The sequence below is a fragment of the Acanthisitta chloris genome, unplaced genomic scaffold (genome assembly GCF_000695815.1).
Source record: "Acanthisitta chloris isolate BGI_N310 unplaced genomic scaffold, ASM69581v1 scaffold19367, whole genome shotgun sequence".
In the NCBI taxonomy this organism is placed as follows: Eukaryota; Metazoa; Chordata; class Aves; order Passeriformes; family Acanthisittidae; genus Acanthisitta; species Acanthisitta chloris.
The window spans coordinates 46,763-66,556 of record NW_008683397.1 but is presented as its reverse complement, the minus strand read 5'-3'; the positions used below and the strand labels follow the sequence as shown (position 1 = coordinate 66,556).

The window sequence follows — 19,794 nt, the reverse complement described above, 5'->3', positions numbered from 1 at the left end:
TCCTGCTCAGTCCTGCATATGACAGGGGAGAGTAATCTTACAAATCTTTTCTCCAGTACTGTCTTCTGGGTAGCTATTTTCTATCAGTTGTAGTTTTTAGGACCAGTTGGAGCCGTTAAGTTTTTCTCCAACCAGATGGGGATTGCAACAGGGACAGTTTTTTGGTCAGATTCATACTCGGCGAATTGCATTTGTCCCTCATGATCTGCAGTGACTGCAGCCCAGGGAGAAAAACTGTTAATAGTTGTGCTCATTCAGATCTATGGGGCAATTTGTCCCAGCATTTATAATCAAGGTAAGCATCATTGAATTAGACAGTAGTACATGAAAGCTCTGAGTAGAAGCTCCTACACCTTGGAGTTCTTAAAGTCTGGAAAGCTAAGAGAGTACATCTGAGTTCTGCTCTAAACAGCATTACTTAAGGCTGTAGCATCTCTTTTGTGTTTTCTTTTTCTTCTCATTGTGATTTTATTTAGGAGTAGATGAAATTTAAATAAAAAGCAGTGCAGTGTTGGCTGAGAACTAGCAACACCAACTTTGGGTTCGTTTGTAGATGGACAAATCAAAGCAATGTGCTCCATTAATTTCTGTTTTTATATCCATAAAAATAGAGTTGAAAGCCATTCTAATTCATTAAATAAAACAGCAAAAGAGATTAGAATGTATTTTAATGGATAAACAAATTAGTTTGAAATGTACATGAAACTCAGGAAAACAACAGTAGTCTAAGCAATTTAAATGTGCTATTAAAAATCCTCAAGCTCATAACATCTGTGTTTTTTTGTGTTGGAGTGGAATATGCTTTTCTGATAAACACACTCTGACTACCATAAATCCTTATCAGAACAGGGGACAAGTAGACAAGGGCTCCTTTTGGAGAGTTGGACAGTTATATGCTAACTGCAATATGCAATAAAATAAACAGGACTTTTTTTGCTACGGTTGTTCCTTTGGAATAATAAGAATATTTAATTAACTAACACTCTCCATACAAGGAGCTCAAAAGACTTTCAGAGAATTTAACTTAATTCAACTTCATAGTCTTATAGTGAGAAAAGGGAAGATTATTACTTACATTTTACTGCTGAAAAAATGGAGGTTTAAAAAAGTTAAACAGCCCATCCAAAAGGAGGCTAGGATTCATTATGCCTGAGTGCCTGTCTTTTCTGATTATGTTTTAAGGATGTGCAAATTACAGTATGTCCCCTTTTGTTAAGTATGGCATTTGAACTTACTTTCTTGCTAATTCAACTGCTAAAAAGACAGAACTTAGACAATACTTTTGTGGTAAATCTCTAATACATTTCAAATGCTAAACCATGATCCTTTCTCTTCAAAAGTATTTGTCCTTTTCCTTTTTCACTCTAACTTCTCTTTGTGCTGATAGGGAATCCACATTAGTAAGGAAGTTCTCAATCATCAGTGATATTTCTAAGGCAGCATTATAGTAGAACTGCTGGTTTATAGTCTGTGTTTCAGTGACTAAGAGGTTAATTGCCACTTTGTATTCTTGTGGCTTAATGAGCAAAAGCTGCATTAGTAATAGTGACTATGTTAAAATGTCAAACTGACTTTTGAAGAACATTCCCTGGTAAAGGAATTAAAATTCAAGAGAAAATTGCAGTTTGGACTTTCAAGGGAGTGTGGTTTGGAGGTGATGCATTGGAGTGGGGCTGGCATTAGGGTTGGGAGAGGGACAGAGTCTAGAGCTGGAGCAGGAGTGGGGCTGGGAAGAGGCTGCAGAAGGAGTTGTGTCGTCTTTTTCATTTGGGCTGTGTCTTGGAATCTTGGTCTGCGGCTCAGTCGATGTATAGGACAGAGAAATAGAACTGAGAGCTGCAGTTGAGGAGAGGCTATTAGCATCTAAAGAGCAGATATTTTATCCATTTAGTGTCACATCCTTGGATATCAGGGCTTTGCATGGCCCATCTCTTGCAAAAGCAAAAAACCAGTTTGCCTACACTTTTATTTTCCCAGGATACCTCGATCAATCATATTCCCTCACACACTGAATGTCCTGCATTTAAAGGAAACTTGCGTGGAGGCTCTTATTGATGTAAATGCCTGATTATGCTAATCAGAATTTTCCTGAAACTAATCAAGGATTTTGCTGTTATCTGTTGTTGCCAAAATGTCCATTAATGGAGAAATCATTAGGTTAGGTAATTGTTCCTTTTCTGGGAAGAATTTATGCAAATCAGAATGGTTACAGAAAACCAGACATGCTTACGGGAAAATCATGTAGAATTAACAGAGAAGAAATGAGTAGGTTTGTGTGGGCATTGTTCCAAATGCCTTTATTCTCACATGAAAAACTAGGCCCCTTCTTTGTCTTACTTCTTGTGGTGTATGTAATTGTATGGAGGTACTTGTTTAAAGAGTTTTTTAACAGAAAATGTGACTTCTAATAGATACACAGATAATGTTTCTTTCAACTATGTAATAACCAACTGTTTTATTTACTTTGTGCCCATTGTTGTCATTCAAGGTGTGGTAGAGATTTGATGATTCAGATCTAGTTTTGGATATAAGAATCTTAGAATATGCAGTATGGTCTGTGCTGTTGGCTAATAGCTGCTGTAGAGAATTGAAGGGAAGCAACATATTTACTGCCAGGAAAAATCGAGACTTTCCCCTCAGTAGCAAACCTTTTTGAGTAAGAGAGTTTTTAAGCTCCAAAATGGCTCTGTTGAAGAAGTATTACTGCAAGGCAGGTTCTCAGACCATGGAGGGGGCTAAGACTGAATGAGTTCCTCCAGGGTAATGTGCAGCAGAAGCACTCCTGGGAAAGCTAGAATCTCTATGCCATTTTGTCAGGAAACAAAACATCAATTGACGTTTGAAGTCTGCAGATATTTCCTGCTGTGGATTATGTATGACAGTATTACTATATTGACCTCTGTTTACAAACTGTGTAGAAGTTGTTCACTTTTTCTTTGTCCTGTGCAAAGTGAGTGCATCCCAAAAGCAGAGTGCTAGGAAATAAGAATAATAATGTTTTCTGTAGAATACTAATGTGTTCTGTCTTAGTGAGGCAGAAAGTGGAGACAGTAAAGAATGGAAATGGCAAAAGTTCAATCTTTTCTCCTCCATGAGTTTCACCCTTGAATCAGCTTTGTGCATTAAAATATGTATGACTATTGCATGGCACTCCAGGAGTTAAAATCCAAACAAAATGAAAATACCCAACCTGTTCTTTCACCACCCTCGATGAGCAATAAACCTGTAAACCCAAAAAGAATATTAAAGGTGTGATGGTGGTGGTGGTAACCATACTCATTAGTAAGCATGCTAGGAGTATAAAGCTTGCTTTGAGCTCCTTAGCTAGTATTTTTGGCCAATTGATTGGCATGTAATTACCCATGAGGCATTGCTTATGGACACCTTCAGGGTGTTAATGTTGCCATTGTCAATTCTCATTTATTGCATTTACTTGGTGTCTTGAGGTCCTAACTCATGTAATGATACAGCTGAGGATCTCTGCTTTCATTTTATAGTCCTAGACATTGGAGCTGGGAAGAGCACATATGGTGTGTACAGAATTTTTCTGGAAGGCTTGCTGACCTTTGAAAAATGAAAGAATGAGGAGTGGAAGACAAAACAAGGCTAATATGATCACTAATGACACCCTGACTTTTACTGGTTTACAGTGGTTCTCATTATTGGGCTTGATAATGATTTAGGCACATTGACTGTCTGATTGGTTATACTCAGTATTACAGTTTTTAGAATATTGTTGGTTGGTCCTTAGTGATGTCCTTTAACATCTTGTCTTGAAGCTCATGAAGGGTGTCAGAAGACCCACAGCAGATATGATTTAAATAACACCCACTTGTCCCATTGGCAATTTTATTTCCATCTTGTTCAGATTCTTGCTTCAGTTACCTCCCCTACCACAGAGCCCTTCTCTGCCTATGAGCATGTCATTGAATTTCAGTGAGTTTCACTTTCTTACTCTGTAAAAAGTAGGTAATTAATGCTGCTCTACTTTACATATGAAGCAGGAAAGTTAATTAATTTAAATAAAAGGTATTATTTAAATTCATATGGGCATTAAAAAATATTCCTCCATGAGATCCATTAATTCAAGTGTTTTGGGTCAGGATGAAAGAGCTAGGAGGAAATAGCAGAGAACTGACCAGTTTCCATAAGCCCTTTGTGTGAAGGGAGAACATACCCAACATTTGCCTCAGAAAGGTCTAGAAAATCAGTCCAGCATTTTCTTATTGTTTTAAGTGGATAGTTGAGAATTAAATGTTATCTGCCTATTAGAATGCTGTTGTGTATCTGTTAAAATATTAACTCTGCTTCACACACATGCTGCAGTTTCCTGCAAACTGTTGAGTTGAGATGGTTGCAACTGCAGCAGCACAGTGTTTAAATGAGGAGTACATGTGTGAGTGACTGGTCAAGACTATGCCTTGCTGCTGGCTGGCACATTAATACTGCTGTCATGATGTAAGCTAGCTCAGCTATGTGTACAGGAGTTGTACGCTTGGGTATGGTCTGAAGTATTAAAACGAAAATTGTCTGTTGGTTATTGCTTCTATTTTACTTGCCTATGAACTCCACCTGGATAGGATTTCTGTGCCCCAGCAGGTTTGTTTATTTCTTTGGTTTGTTTTGTTGTTTGTTTTAAAACTTTTTTTTCCTGAAAAAGAAGCATTACAGAATCAGATGTGATTTAAAATGTTAATGTTACGTGAGTATGCTTTCTGAACTATCTGTCATGTTTCTGTATGTCACAAATTTTTTTCCTTTGAATAATGTATTTCACATGAGGTGAGTATTTTAAAACAAGATCACCTAAACCTCTAAATATGTCTGTAGCATTTAAAATTACACAAATACTGCAGTTTTTTACTTTGAGTTGTGGAATGTCAGCAGCTTGTCCCCATCGCTAAACATACTGCGAGCTACTGGATAAAGCTGGCTTACTGCAAGCTGGCTTGTTTATCTTATTGGAGGATCTGCATCTGTGTTAGAAAACAGTATTTGGTCTATTTGCAGAATTATCAAAGATACTAAAAATTTCACTGAGATGGGTAGCAGGATAGAAAGGTGTGTTCTTCATTTTCATCCAACAAGTGTTCAATTGACCGAACATTGCAAGGTGTTTTTATTGCAGTTCGTAGTGGATAAGCATCCGTGCTTGAAATGTTATTACTCCTCAGTGTTCCCAAAGATCCTGAGTCTATAAAACTTGAATGACTTCACCATTTTAAGGAGTAATCTAGATAGGCCAAGTCATTGTGATTGAACTGCACTGGCAAAGTCCACAGTGGTCTAGTTTGTTCTAACGACAACAAATGGACTAAACGCTATTGCTGCCAGCCTAGGTCATTCCATGCACTCCAGTATCTTCTGTGTTCTGCAGGTTTTCTGCTTTATTTTATTCCAGGTGGATTTAGACTCATCCCCCAGACTTCCTGGAGTGTCCCCTTCCAATACTAAGGTCAATTTAAATTAGCACTGTTAATTGACATTAAAAGACTCTAAATGGGCTATTTGTATTATTAAAGCCAGGGAAGTGAAATTTCAGTATCTGCTTAGCTAAATCTAGATGTGTGTTTGTGGTGCTGTGCATCAAGTCAAGTATTCATCTTGATCATTTTCCATTGTCTTGCATGAAATGCCTACCTGTCCAGCCAGTCTGTAAAGGTGGTTTGAGAGGAAATGCCCCCATAGTAGGCTTCATTCAGTTTTAAAATAGATGCTTGAGAAATATGTTGTTCTCTTTTGATGGATTGAAAAGTAGAGAGATTGAGCTCCTAAGTGTATGAATGTATTTATATTTAATTTGACCAGTGAATGATAGTTGAGATAAACCTCTGTCTAGCCACAACACACAGATGAGTTAGGTTTTTGGATATATATCTTGAAGTGCTATTTATTTTCTCTAGGAACATCCATCTACAGCTGACTGTAGAAGGAGCATACACAAAGACTTTATGCTTCAAGTCAAAAGTTTAAATGGATAAAAGTATGTGAGATGAAGCCCTCCCTGAATATTTTTTCCCTGGAACTTCATTGGCAAACTAGCAGATGACTTGAAGGTAGAGGAACTCTTATTTAATCTGTTGTTTGTGCCTGAGGTATTCTTGTATTCTGGAGAATCTGATTGCATAGGAGTTTGTATTAAAAACATTTTGCTTGATCTGAGTGTGAACAAAATCAGAATATCTTTAGTTGCTGTCTGGTGGAATATTTTGGATGGGAAAGGTATCCTTTCTCAACCTGTCAGCCAAGGGAACGTGGAATCATTTTAGCGCCTGTCACTGAACTTGGCAGAATAATTGGGTCTTCTCATCTAGCATTTTAGCATTTATTTATTTATAAATGCATCTTCATGTATTTAATTGGTTTCAGTCAGCTAATTATACAAGTGCAACGTGGCAAGGAATTGATGTTCGTGATTGTTGTTTTCTTCTTTTTCTTTTCCCTAAGCAGGTCAGGTTGGCCTGAGTCTCAAGTCTAATGACAAACTGGCTAATTTTCTTGTGTAAGTAGATTTAGTTGATTTTCAGAGGCTAAGTTCATCAATGAATTTGGCCCTAGGTGCTCTAAAAATTAAGAGAATAATACACAGAAATGTCGTTTGGTGCTTTAGAGAATGTGAGAGGCATACCTTTATGGTTGCTTATAGGAGGAAAAAATACTTTGTCAGTCATTTATCTTTATCAGTCATTTATCTTTATGTCATGAAGTGCATTTTACTAAATTAAAGCAGACCTTGCTTTCAAGCATGGCCTGCTTAGTGAAGGGTTTTAGAATTGCATGTTAAGTGAGGCAGCTTAGCTCCTGATTGATGGTAAAGCAGGTACCCTTATGGTGTCTTTGTTTCTGTTGGCAGGGGGAATTTGGAACTTGTTAGATCTCTTGACTGTGGTTGAGAACCATCCAGGGTAGTAATTTCAGTACTGCAGTGTGGCACAGAAATGAAAGGGTAGCAGAGTTTTTTATAGTCTGTATTGTGGTGGTACCAGATGTTCAGATGTCAGTTTTCTTTCTTGTTTCAGTTTAGTCCAGAGGGATTGTATGAAAATGAGCTCTTTATCCATGTTATTCTTGAAGATTTTGAGGTTCAGCTGTTAGTGTTTGGTTCATGTTTTTGCATTGATTTCAGCAGAAACTAATCTATTTTACTTGAGCTCAGATGACTTCTCCACTTTGTCTCTGAACAGCTGCTGACTGAATTTGCTTTGATACCAGACAGAGGTGTACATTTTTATTTTTCAGATGTCCTTTCAGTTTAGCATATAACCCACCATTTTTCTGTAAAAGGCAAATACAGAGTCAGTCTGGGATTCAGTAAGATTGTTGTTGCCTCATTCTGAGGCTGACACCAACACTGTGTGTATACTGTTGAATGGTTTCCAGGGATTGGATCCACCTAGACCCACTGCTTATTGTCCCCACAAACAGCTTAAAGCACTGTAGGACAACTTGGAATTAAGGTATTGCCCATACGTGCCCTTTCCTACCGTCTTGTATCAAATTGAAAAAAAAAGAGACCAAGGCCATCTAGCCTGTTCTGATGAAACCAGGAGACCTGTCAATGCCAGAAGACTTTCATTAATAACCTGAAACAGGTATGGGCTCTCCAGGTCACAATATGATTGTTAAAAGTTGGGACAGTCTCATTAAATCTGGATGTTATGATGTTATTAATAGAAATACAGGGATTATTTTGGTACTACATGTGCTCACTGATGAAGGATTAAAGCTGTAGTAATTTTTAACTTTGAAATATCTGGTTTTTACATGAACCTGTAGTTTCAATCTTTTAATATTGTGCCAGCATGATTTTTGGCAATAAATATGATAATGTACTGTTAATGATATTAAGTTTGGCCAGAGACCCTAAACAACAATATATATAGGGTTTCCATGTTTAAGTGTTTCACTGAATCCCTGTGAAGCTTTTTTAATAAGTTTGATTTTTTTAATGTAGAAAAGCCATTACCTATCAGTTTCCATGCATGCAGTGGTTACCACTGCTATAGAGATCACAGGTTTTTCCTGCCATCTGTGCTGAGATGTCATGCTATCTCCTATATATAAGGATACGTTAATAAACATAACCAAAAATAGCATGTCTTGGAGAGACAGAGAGGTAGGTCTTGTGCCTTTTATAAAGATTGGGAAGATTGACTTAAAGTTTCCGGGGCTTAATATCTGACTAGATGTAGAGTTTTGATTCTTAAAACTGTCATTCTGCAGCTACCTGGATGTGCATTGCTTTTGGACTGAAAATCCTTAATGTACCTAAAATTCTGCATTTGGCCGAGCTCTCTAGTACCATAGTGCTCATGGTGCTGCATAGCTTGGCATCTGTTAAGTACACAGAAAATCTTTCAGGCTCCCTGAAATAGGTGTTCCTCAATTTGTGTTAGCTGAGATGTGAGCACTGCCAAGTGAACTGTTAAGTACAACTTGTGAGGCTTCACACAAACTGTCTGTAGAATAGGGAAGCTGCTTCCTGCTGGTTCAGGCAGAGGGCAGGTACGCAGGATGTGGGTGAGTGTTTAAAGACACAACCTCTTTCTCTGAGAAACAGACAGTAACCATAAATTTGTAGGTTGCCTGGGGCTGCAGGCGTTATCAGCTTTCCCTCTTAAAAACTCATCTCTGTATGGAATAGTTAAGAAATCAGAAGAATGAGGGAGAAAACATGAATGTGACTTAGTGGTTAGATTACATATGTGAAGTAGGGGAAACATGTTTTTTAATTTCTATGCCATTTAGAATTTCTGTATTTTTATCAAATAAGTATTCAATATTAAACATCTTGAAGATGAGCCCCCTTTTGTCAGGAGATTGTTCTTTCTCTGAAGTGAGGGACTTGTTTTTCTTTAGAACAAAACCCCAAAACTTAATCCATCTCACTCTGAGATGGCTAAAGACTGTGAGTCCTCAGTGGTGGATATACATTGTTCAGGATTTCCAAGCATCAAGCAGCCACGTTAGAGCTGCCACCTGACCGTGCTGCCCAGCATCTGGAAATTCCAGGCAAATGGCCAAATCTGTCTTTTTGGGTTTTTTTACCAGGACAGAATTTTGAGGGGGTGGGGGGAGTGCAGGAAGGAAATAGGGCTGTGTCTGGGGAAACCTGAACATCTGGCAGCTTTACCTCAGATTATTGAGCTTCTCTGTGATGAAATGCAAAATAGAGTGCAAGTATTAAGAGTTCTTGTTTTAAACAAAGCCATTTTTCCATTTTATAGTTCTTGATGTTGTTTCTGTTGTCAAGCTTAGATGAAGAGAAGGTTAATAATTGGAGAAGCTCATTCTAATACCATTGCAGGTGGAACTAAGTTCAGTACATAAAATGCTGATAGCTTTCAGATATTTACATACTGTATACTACCAAGAATTCTGTTCGGTTACTTTGAATTCTGTCCCGTTGCCACAATTAATTACTGGTATTTTTGCCTTGCAATTGAAGTGATTACAAGTGTGAACTTAGCTCCAGGCAGCTTTTAGCAAAAACATAATTTAATATCCAGCTGTTTTTTCCAACACCTCCCTCAAGCACCAGAAAACATCCAACTTTGAGTCTGATCTTGTGAAGCCAATAGCCATGGTGTCAGCCGATTGAGGCTCAAACAGAAGTGCTGAGGTCCAGTCCCTAGATCAGGATTTTCTGCACTTCTGAACTTGTAGATTGCTACCGTTTTTACCAAGAAAGTGTTGAAAACCCTTTGCCCAGGAATGTTTCAATTTTAAGTGCAATCTCTGTTTAAATGGACCTTCCCTTTCTTCCCCTTTGTGTTTTGAGGCTAGAAAGGCTCAAGTCAGTTGGTGCTGTTGCAAACTACAGTTTTAGTCAGTTGGTGCTGTTGCAAACTACAGCTATGTGGCAGTCTGAAGAAACAGAGCCCAAACTTGTATCTGGAGTCCAACCACTAAGGAGAGGGGGAAAAGGCATTATTTGTCTCTCTTCAAATATCTGTCACTGCAGAAAGCATTTTTAGGTTTGCTTGTCATTCAATAGGTGATGCATTTTCCCCAGAGTCAGCACTGAACCTCCTGTATGTTGTGTCAGGCAGTGCTTAACTGCCTTTTTTGATGAGGCATAAAAATGAGACTTTGCCTCTAGAACCTTAATGAGATCTGAAATTAATGTTATAGCTGGTACAACATCGTGTCTTGCCTCCCTGGAGTGCAACTCAAGGAGGGTGGAAGGTATCTGAGGTTGTGTGTTGTCCCTGTGCGAGTAGACGGGCAGCTATGGGGTCAAGAAATTCCCATGCTCTCCCTAACAGTCTCTCCACTTCTGCACCCTCAAAGGCTGTGTGTGCTGTTCATAAAGCCTACCAAGCGTAAGCTCTGGGATTAATCAGAGCAGGAGGCTAATTAGGTATTCCCAGAGGAACCTTTCTTTCTTCATTGATTACAGAGAGAATGTAGGAAGACAAGCTTTCTGGATACTGCATAGAGAAAAGAGATGACTTGTCTTATTAGTAACTGAAATGTATGAATTGAAGAATTTTGCATTCAGAATTCCCAATGGTTTTAGTCGAATTGTTTTGTTAATGTTGCATGTTTAGCTCTTAAAAGGAAAACAGTGACTTTGTTATTCATGTTTTAAACTTGATTACACCAGATCTTGCCATTTTTACTTTCTGTAATACACCCATTAGAATGTCTGATCCTTCAGCAGGTAAATATGTTATTTACTAAAAATAGTGGTAAAGTGTCTTTTAAAAGAATGTAGTTCATGATGTACAAATGCGTTGCAAATTCTAGTAATTTAAAGTGCAAGTAATTTGGAAAAATTGCTCTAAGTACAGAGTATTAGAATAGGCTTTTTCTTCTTACTGTAAAACTTCACTAGATGTCAGTGTGGAAAGTATTTTTACTTAAATGCAATGTGAACTGTAGAATGATAAGTGTTAATTCTTTTAACACATGCAGATTTAGGATGACAGTTACTAGAATTTGGTACTAATTTATTTGTAGAAGTGCAGTTGCAGAGCACCAAAAGCAATTTTGATAAGTTAACACTGAATTATAGGAATTGTTTCTGTTCAAAAAGACATTAAAAAGTCAAAATTTGTTTCAGTACTTAATAAATTTCTGAGATATGTACTGGAAATTAAAATGAAACTTTAAAACATAATTTGTAAAAAATTTTAAGAGCAAGGTCATCAGACTTTGGTTTTATTTTATATTCTTGATTATTTTGAGTAAGGAAAAATGTTAAGGTATATTTTCTTGCTGTTGGTTTGTGAACATTGGAGTTTGTATGAGGGTAGCAAGTGTATTTTCACATGGCTCGAGACAGGGCTTAAGCATTAACTTACACATTTAGAGAAGAAAATGCATATATATTTATATATGTTTAGCTTTGGTTAAGGAAAGCATCCCTAATCTGTAAGTGTGCTTGTGCATTCTCGTAACTGTATTATGTGGTCTTCAATAACAATTGAACAATCAGGTGGTCACTGTTCCTACATGAGAATGGTGATTGTTTGGGGGGTATTTTAGGGGGTTGGGAATTTTTGATGTCATTATATTGACTCTTCAGTGCTTCTATTGAAGGTTTAGTCTCCTATAAGATAGTTAGACTTTTCCCTGTAAATTAATTCCTTTGTGTTTCTGACCTGATACACCAAGCAAAGGATAGTTTACATACTGGATGGTGCCTTGGTTTAACTGTATTGTTAAAAGTAAGCTCCTGCCAGGAGTAGTTTACAGAGGAGCCTAATTGAACAGTCAGTGAGCATCTCAACACAGGTATTTCTGCTGAAGTACAGAACTGAAGGGGACACCCGCTCCAATCCTGTTCTGTCTGCTAGTGCAGCAGTGAAAGGATGAAGATGAGAGGAACACAGACTGCTTGCATGCTGACTGTGACTGCCAATTCACAATTTCCCCCTTGAAGTTACTTGCTTTGAACAGAAACTTAAGTGACCTTTCTGTTTTTCAGAGTTACCACAAAGAGGTTGATTCTGTGCAAAGTTAGGATATGACTCAGGGCGCAGTAAGGAAAAGCTTAAACCATATTTGCACTAATTTTCCAGCTTTAACTTGCATGGTAGGTACACAGCCATTAAAAAACAGTCTGAAAAATATGATAGAACATGTTGACTCTGCTGGAGTTGCATCCAGAAGTTGCATTTTGGATTATTTCTAGCTATTAAGTATCTTCTATGTAGAGGCAAAAAGGTTTTTGTTTACCTCAATACTGGCATCAGAAATTCAAACTTTTTTTTAATACCACAAGGAACAGTTTTGTACTGAATTTTACTCTGAAATTAAATATATGCTAGCATACTCAGAGCCAAGGCTTAAGGCACTAATTTATGTTTTATAAATCAAAAAAAACCCAGTGTGTGTGAAAATCAAGCTGGATGTGAAAGCATACAAAAATGTATTAAATTATTGAGTATTTTCTTCTCAGAACTGAAAACTTTAGAATCTTTATTTGTTTTGATGACCTTATACGTAAGAAATCTAGATATGCTTAAATACTTGCTGAAGTATGGGATGGTTTGGTCATCATATTAGCCTTTAACTTGATTGCATTTCCTTTGGCATTTTCATGTAAAAAAGTATGGTCCAGAGTTTGGGATTGTAGGTCTTTTTTTGGTCAATCTGGAAGCAAGTAGAAGATTCGGATTTTGAGAGATCACTGGTGCACCATGTACTGTAACTCTGGGAACTGCTGCTATAATCACATTCGATATTGCTCCTTTGGAAATGTCCGCATCAATTTTTGTCAGAGGATGAATGAAATACTTTTTTTGTTTAACTGTCTGTATTCTATGCAGATCGTAGGAAAGAGTCAAAGGACACAAATCTATGTTTACATCTAGCCTCAGCTGTCTCCCCACTCCTCTTAAGTATTCCTATCCAGGTAATATACTTGAATCCTATCCTATGCAGTATAAAACACAGAGCTGTCCGCATCAATTTTTGTCAGAGGATGAATGAAATACTTTTTTTGTTTAACTGTCTGTATTCTATGCAGATCGTAGGAAAGAGTCAAAGGACACAAATCTATGTTTACATCTAGCCTCAGCTGTCTCCCCACTCCTCTTAAGTATTCCTATCCAGGTAATATACTTGAATCCTATCCTATGCAGTATAAAACACAGAGCCATAGAATTGTTTGGGTTGGACCTTAAAAATTGAAATACTTTTTTTGTTTAACTGTCTGTATTCTATGCAGATCGTAGGAAAGAGTCAAAGGACACAAATCTATGTTTACATCTAGCCTCAGCTGTCTCCCCACTCCTCTTAAGTATTCCTATCCAGGTAATATACTTGAATCCTATCCTATGCAGTATAAAACACAGAGCCATAGAATTGTTTGGGTTGGAAGGGACCTTAAAAATCATCTGGTTCCAACCCCTTGCCATGGTCAGGCCCATCCAACCTCACCTCGAGCACTTCTAGGGATGGGACATCCACAACTTATCTGGGCAACCCGTTCCAGTGCCTCACCACCCTCACAGGAAAGAAAATAGCCTTATGTAAGTGGGTTTTGTGTATTAAATGTTTTAAGTAACGTAGTTAAAGGATTTTTGTGAATGAAGTTGCACAAAAATGGTGTTTTGACTTGCTCTTCTCTGTTACCTAAGACTGTATGCCAAAGAGTTTGGCATAAGTACAACCTCTGTTGTACATTACAACCTTTACAAGCTTTGTTCCTTTAATTTCTTAAGTAGAACAGCAGTCAGCTTGGCTGTAGTTTACATTGCACTTCCTGAGTCCTCTCCTGTCTGCAGCGTCTCGCTCTGCTCATAAACCACAACCTAAAATATTTATGACACAGACTTTTGTAGCAATTTCTGGGAGTCTTCTCAAGGAAGATTAAAGCTGACTGATCCACGCAAGGTTGCTGATTTTTCATTTAGAGAAGTTAGGGGTATGATAAATGTTTTCAAATAAGATATTCTATTGGGAGAGCTAGAACTGGTGATTCTGGTTTACTCTAAGTTGGGTGGGGAGAATTTCATATAAACAGTAATTTTGTAGACTGTGGATACTTCAGGAGAATCGTGTCCCATCTATTTATGCTGGTGAGAGCAGGTGAAAAAAAAAATCAAAAAGCTTAATTCATGGTCATTAAATTCAGGCCATCATCCTTTCCCATTTCCAAAGAAAAAGCTGAAATATTTCTCAGTGGGATATTATTTTGGGAAGGATAGGGTAGGAATGGAAACTCATATTTTAGTAAAAATAGCAAACTAGTTTTAGAGTAGAAACATTTTCTACCGCTTTCTGGAAATGCTTGCTACAGGGAAAGTTCTGTAAGATGTTGGCATACAAAGATTTGGTCAGTCTATGCCAGTCTCTGGGCACAAATATGCAATGTACTGCACCGACTTATGTGAGAGGAGGCTGTTAAAAGCACAGTCCACTTCTCATGATGTGGTTGTCTCCTGACAGTTTCCTCATGTAGTAACCAAACCCGTAATTTTAGAAGATGTAATATATGCAGGACTTGGTTTGTGCTAAAACCCATGGCCACAGATAGTATGTGGACAAATAAATTATAGTGGTTACAGCATAGAAAGGCTGCTTGTGAAAGTGGGTTGTTTGAGTTACAGATCCAGGCATACGTGTCCTGTGGTCAATTGGGATGTTACCCTGAAAATTAGAACTTCAGTCGATTTGCCCTTCCTCTCTGAATGCTGAACAGGAGTGACACTGCTACTTGCTTTGTGTATTCCTGTGTTTCATCAAATCATAGAGTAGTTTGGGTTGGAAGGGACCTTTAAAGGCCATCTAGTTCAATCCCCCTGCAGGGACATCTTCAGCTAGATCGGTTTGCTCAGAGCCCTGTCCAGCCTGAGCTTGAATGTTTCCAGGGATGGGGCATGCATGGCCTCTCTGGGCAACCCATTCCAGTGTTTCACCACCCTCATTCTAACAAAGTTCTTCCTTATATGTCTAAATCTACCCTCTTTAAGTTTAAAACCATTACCCCTTGTCCTATTGCTACAGGCTTTGCTAAAAACATTTTCTTATAAGCCCCCTTTTAAGTATTGAAATGGCTATAATAGGGTCTCCCTGGAGCCTTCTCCAGGCTAAACAACTGCAGCACTCTGTCTGTCCCCATAAGGAGAGGTGTTCCATCCCTCTAAACTTCAAAAGGGAATAGTGATGGTGTTCTTTGGGTCCCCTCCTGGTAGAGCTATCCTTTCCATAAGCTGGAGGTACAGTTAGTGACATTCATAAATTTCACAATCGCTCTCTGACTGTATTATTTACTTATGAGCCAAAATGAACCGTGATCACTGAGGATCAACACAAAATTAATAGCTGGAGGATTTTTTTAGTAGCAGCACGTTTAGGTTTATAACTGTACTAGATATACTTGTGTCACAAACAACAAATTCCATTTACTGAAGTGAGTGTACAGGTTATCACAGTGCACTGCAGGAGTCCCTGGTTCAGTAGGGGCTGCAAGCACCAGGTATTCCTGCTTTGCTCTGTAATGATGCCTCCTGTCTGCACCCCGAGGTGCAGTGTTTTTTCCACCTAGAAATTCCATCCAGTTTCTAGTTGAAAAACTGAAATGTCAGCCTTAAAATGAGAAGCAGCAGCCTCATTTTAAAAGGCTTTTAAGTAGTTACAGCCTCAAGTAGCTGCCTACTAAGATTTCTAAGAATATTTCTGTGCTTAATCTCTGTTACTTTTAGCCATCTAAGAGGTTTTATTAAGTCTGTTTCTTTGGGAACCTTTTGAAGTTAGGTATGAGTAAGTCTGAAGGAATGGTGCAGGGTGACATGGGACAAAAATCTAACTTGAAAACTATGTTCTTAAATGTTTTTTGAGGTTTGTCTGTATTGCACTTGCCTTTGTACTTTCAAATGATATAATATGAAATAAGCCTGTATAGTGCAAAATGCTCTGAGAGTGTTTCATTCGGTTTTGTTGCAAGTTAGGGGAAAAATCCCCGCATGCCGGGGGGAAAAAAAAAGAAGTAAAGCCTTGAAAAATTGTAACAGTATTGGTTTCAAAGCCTTGCAGACAGCATCACATGAAAGCTGTCTGAACACTTGCATCAAGTATTTCAGTAGTTTTTCAGTAAGAATTTAATGTGGAGATATGCTGTAATTATAGATCCACACACCTTTGAATTCCATATTTAGAGACAACACTTGAATTTAAATGGATCTTAAAGGAGCATCTGAGATCTTGCCAAACAAGGAGTCCTCTAGTGTAAAGGGATATTGTTTTCTGTTCCTTCCTGCCTCCTAAATAATGGTGCAGAGGACACTGTCAGGCTGTTATGGCAGTTGGGCTTTGTCTGCTGCCGTCATCATATTTACTAATACAGATTTGTATCCATAATTTAGCTGATGATTCATTTGCCTGTACATAGCTGAATACTTCTAGCTCATTTGGCAGTGTGTGTGTTGGCATAGCAGTCATCATAGAAGCAAAATGTATGTGTTTGTATTTGGGTCTTGTGGCAGATGTGTAATACAAAGGAGCTACTGCTTTGGCATGGGCACTTTCCTGGCTCTGCCCCCATTGTAAGTGTTCTCTGGTTATGATCTGTGATTGTGTCTCATATCGATGTTTATCTGCCTTTTCAGAGCGAAAATAGCATCATTCTGTTTTCCCATTTTTGTCCTGTGATGTTTCAAAGATAGTGCAGCATCGTACAAACACTGTGGAAACAAGACTTTATAACACAGTTTTTCTCAACTGCCATATTAGTTCCTAAAGCAGTTTGTAACCCATCTGTCTCCGTTTGGGAATTGAAGAGCAGGGATTTGCAATCAAGGCGTCAGAATGTGCAGGTGACTCAATTTCTGTGCGGAGTCAAGTATGTTTAAATTAGTCTATGTGGGTAAGTATGTATGTAAGGAACAAAAGACGTAAAGATATGAGGAAATACATACTTTGCTTCCCATTTTGTTGGTGGAACTTGGAGCAAAAGAACATGTTCTGCAGGGTGGACTTAAGTAAGATGTGTGTATGGTTTGCCCTCAAAACATGGTTTAACTAGTCTTTTTTGGTAAGTTAATCTGCTGAATAAAATTCCTGCTTCTAAAGAAGCTGCAGTTAATGTTAATTTTGCATTTACAGAGTATCTAATTTTTTTTTTGGAGAAATTTCAACTAGCCTCCTTAATTTTTGCATTTTTGTTAATATTGAAGCTACAGCATCAAACTGGGATGCTGTGTCTCACTTTTAATTATTCTTCTGCCTTTCGGCAGGCAGAGGAGAATGAAGACATGAGAATGTCTGAGAAGAGAAGGGGCTGGAAGGGAGGAGAGAGAGCAGTAACTTCACTGCTTGTTTGCCTTTGCCATGCAGCGACCACACATTAAACAAACACACCAAAAATTGCTAAAGTGAAACTTGATAATGGCGATATTGACCTGTCTAAGTTAAATTCTGGTTGTGGTTAATCAAGTGAAAATGCTGCTCCAGCGGTGTTATTTTGGGTGCCTTCTTATTAAATGAAAGGAAAATGTAGGATGAAGTAAAACTATTGCGTCTTTACTTGCTGGAGCATTTATTTCCCCTTGTCGATACGTGTATTGTGAGAACATGGAGCATAACAAATAGTGTTTGCATTTAGTTCTGAATACAGGGAGGTCCACAATTACTCTTCTCTCTGTGAAAGCAAGCTCCAAAGCCTGTCTGGCTGCCCAAAGACTTTGCATTTCTGCACATGTGATGGATGGCTTCGTTGAAGCATTGCTGTTGTTGGAGGTCGTGGTCGCAGGAGAGAGGCAATCCATCTCTAATTGAGGGGCAGTTCTACAGAGGCCTTGAATGGCAAGGCAGAGATGTAGCATTTCATTTTTTAATCTGATGTAAAGGGCCAGTGCAGACACTTACCTTGTTTTACAATTTTTTTTAATTATGAAGAAGGCAGGAGCTGTACAAACTTTAACCATTTTAGATACTTTGGCTCACTTCCCAAGTGTAATGAGTCTGGAGGTTGCAAATGTGTGTATTTCTGTGGCCAGATCGCTGATGAGACAGGGAAATCAAACCTCTGGCCTTGCACAGATGGTGTTAGACTTGCCTGTCTGAGCATCCATCCTCAGAAACTGAGGTCTCACAGGCTGCATGATAATAACTAGCAGGCAGTGTCTGTAATCAAGGGGAACATTATGGCCTAGGGAAATTCTTCAGAGCAATTCCCATCAATACAGATAGTAGGTGTGTATTTTAAGTACCTCTGATGATTGGGAGCTTGTGTTAGGGGAGAATCTGAAGGTGGATCTTCTCAGCGACCGGGAAAATTCTATTATGTCTAGTCCCTCATTTTTGTTTTCTAGGTGGCTTAAAGATGTTTGAAGTTATTTGTGATGAGGGTAACTGAGTCCTTTTCAATCAGATGAAGAAGCAACAAATTAAGAGTAACAATTTAACTTCACTGAATGAGTCATAGTTGGACTAGTGTAGCAGGTTTGTAGAACTACACACATTACTAGTCTCCTTACACATCTGTTTTGTTTTTTAAAGTTGAAAAATGAGATCATTCTCTCATGGTGTATTTATTTGGTATTTTAGTTAATTTGGCTAAAAAACTGTGTCTGAATACTGCCTATGTGGGTGATGTCTGTTTGAGAAGAACATAAAACGCTTTCTCTAAGCATGATGAATGCTAATTACTTTTTTTCCCTTTGCTTCTACTCTTAGGCCTGTGGGAGACAGATGTTCCTTAGAAAAGGGAGGGATGAACATCACTTGTTCCAGGCTCAGAAGGAGATGTTAAAACATGAAATGTGTCTGCTGTAGTTCATTGACATGTCTATTCTTAGATCTATTGTTTGAACAAACTTCTCTGAAGGTGACAGGAATCCCAGCACCGTTGGTAGAATCAAAACTAGGAAAGAATTGTGTGGTCACCATAAGATTGGAAATTCAACTCATGCTTGGACTTTGAAAGCCAGAATATATTGTATACCTATTCACCAAACTCAACATTCAGGAGTAAAATATGCAATGTGATCACAATTTTCTCTTTTTTTTGGTCTTGATTCATTTATTTAAACTTTGTTTAGTTGACAGTTTTAAACTTTAAGTATCTAAGGTGATGGAAGTGCAGGACTATAGCTAAAAATGTGCTTCCTTTCGATTTTAGAAATTTGGCTGTTGACCTGTCTCTTTTCAGCCCAATTCTTGTGCTGTGTGCATCATCCTGGTATCTGAACAAATGGCACATAGACTTACTTAGAGGAGAGGAGAGCATGTACCAATATTTTGCTTGTTTGAGGTCAATATTCCTTTTCAAAAACATTCTTAAAAGCAAACATTTTTGTTGTATTTTTGTTTGTCTTTCAGGTTGATCCAGCTTTGAAAGAAAAATTGAAGCAGAACACTGTGACACTGGAATCTGAATATGAGGTAAAATAAATTTGTTGCTTGGGGCTCATAACCTTGGCTACCCTTGATTACCCTGGCCGCTGGTGGGTTGTATCTGTCCCTACCTAAAATTAGATCAGCCATCTGCCTTTGACTCACTGATGTCCAATAAAAACAAGGTTTTATGTAAAGAAAGGGGTTTGAACATGCAGTGCTTCTTTCTGAACACAGCTTTACTTTGATATCCAGCTGCCAAGTACAGTGGTACAAATAAATTCCACTATTTCTGTGGTTAACCCAGTTTATAAATGTGGAGCTGGTGTTGGCCCTGGACGGAATGTGTGTGTGTGTATGTCAGCACTTCTACTGCATGAGTTGTGACGATCTTTAGACTGAATTACCAAACATTGTGCGTGATGTGCTTTATGTTACTTCTTGCCTGTGAAACTTGGGTGTATCTTTCAAACAACTGTCATTTCTTTTACACTGTTTCAGAAA

The 19,794-nt window shown here is 38.2% G+C and overlaps 1 protein-coding gene across 1 annotated transcript in view; it reads left to right on the top strand.

The window, feature by feature from the left end:
* LOC103806245 (cytochrome c oxidase assembly protein COX16 homolog, mitochondrial) overlaps window positions 1–19,794 on the top strand; it is a gene marked incomplete at its 5' end in the record, with an annotated part of 32,565 nt that overhangs the window by 1,073 nt on the left and 11,698 nt on the right. Inside the window, one exon of the mRNA XM_009078927.1 lies at window positions 19,276–19,338. Within this exon, the coding sequence (XP_009077175.1) occupies window positions 19,276–19,338 (63 nt within the window). The remainder of the gene's footprint in view (window positions 1–19,275; window positions 19,339–19,794) is intronic.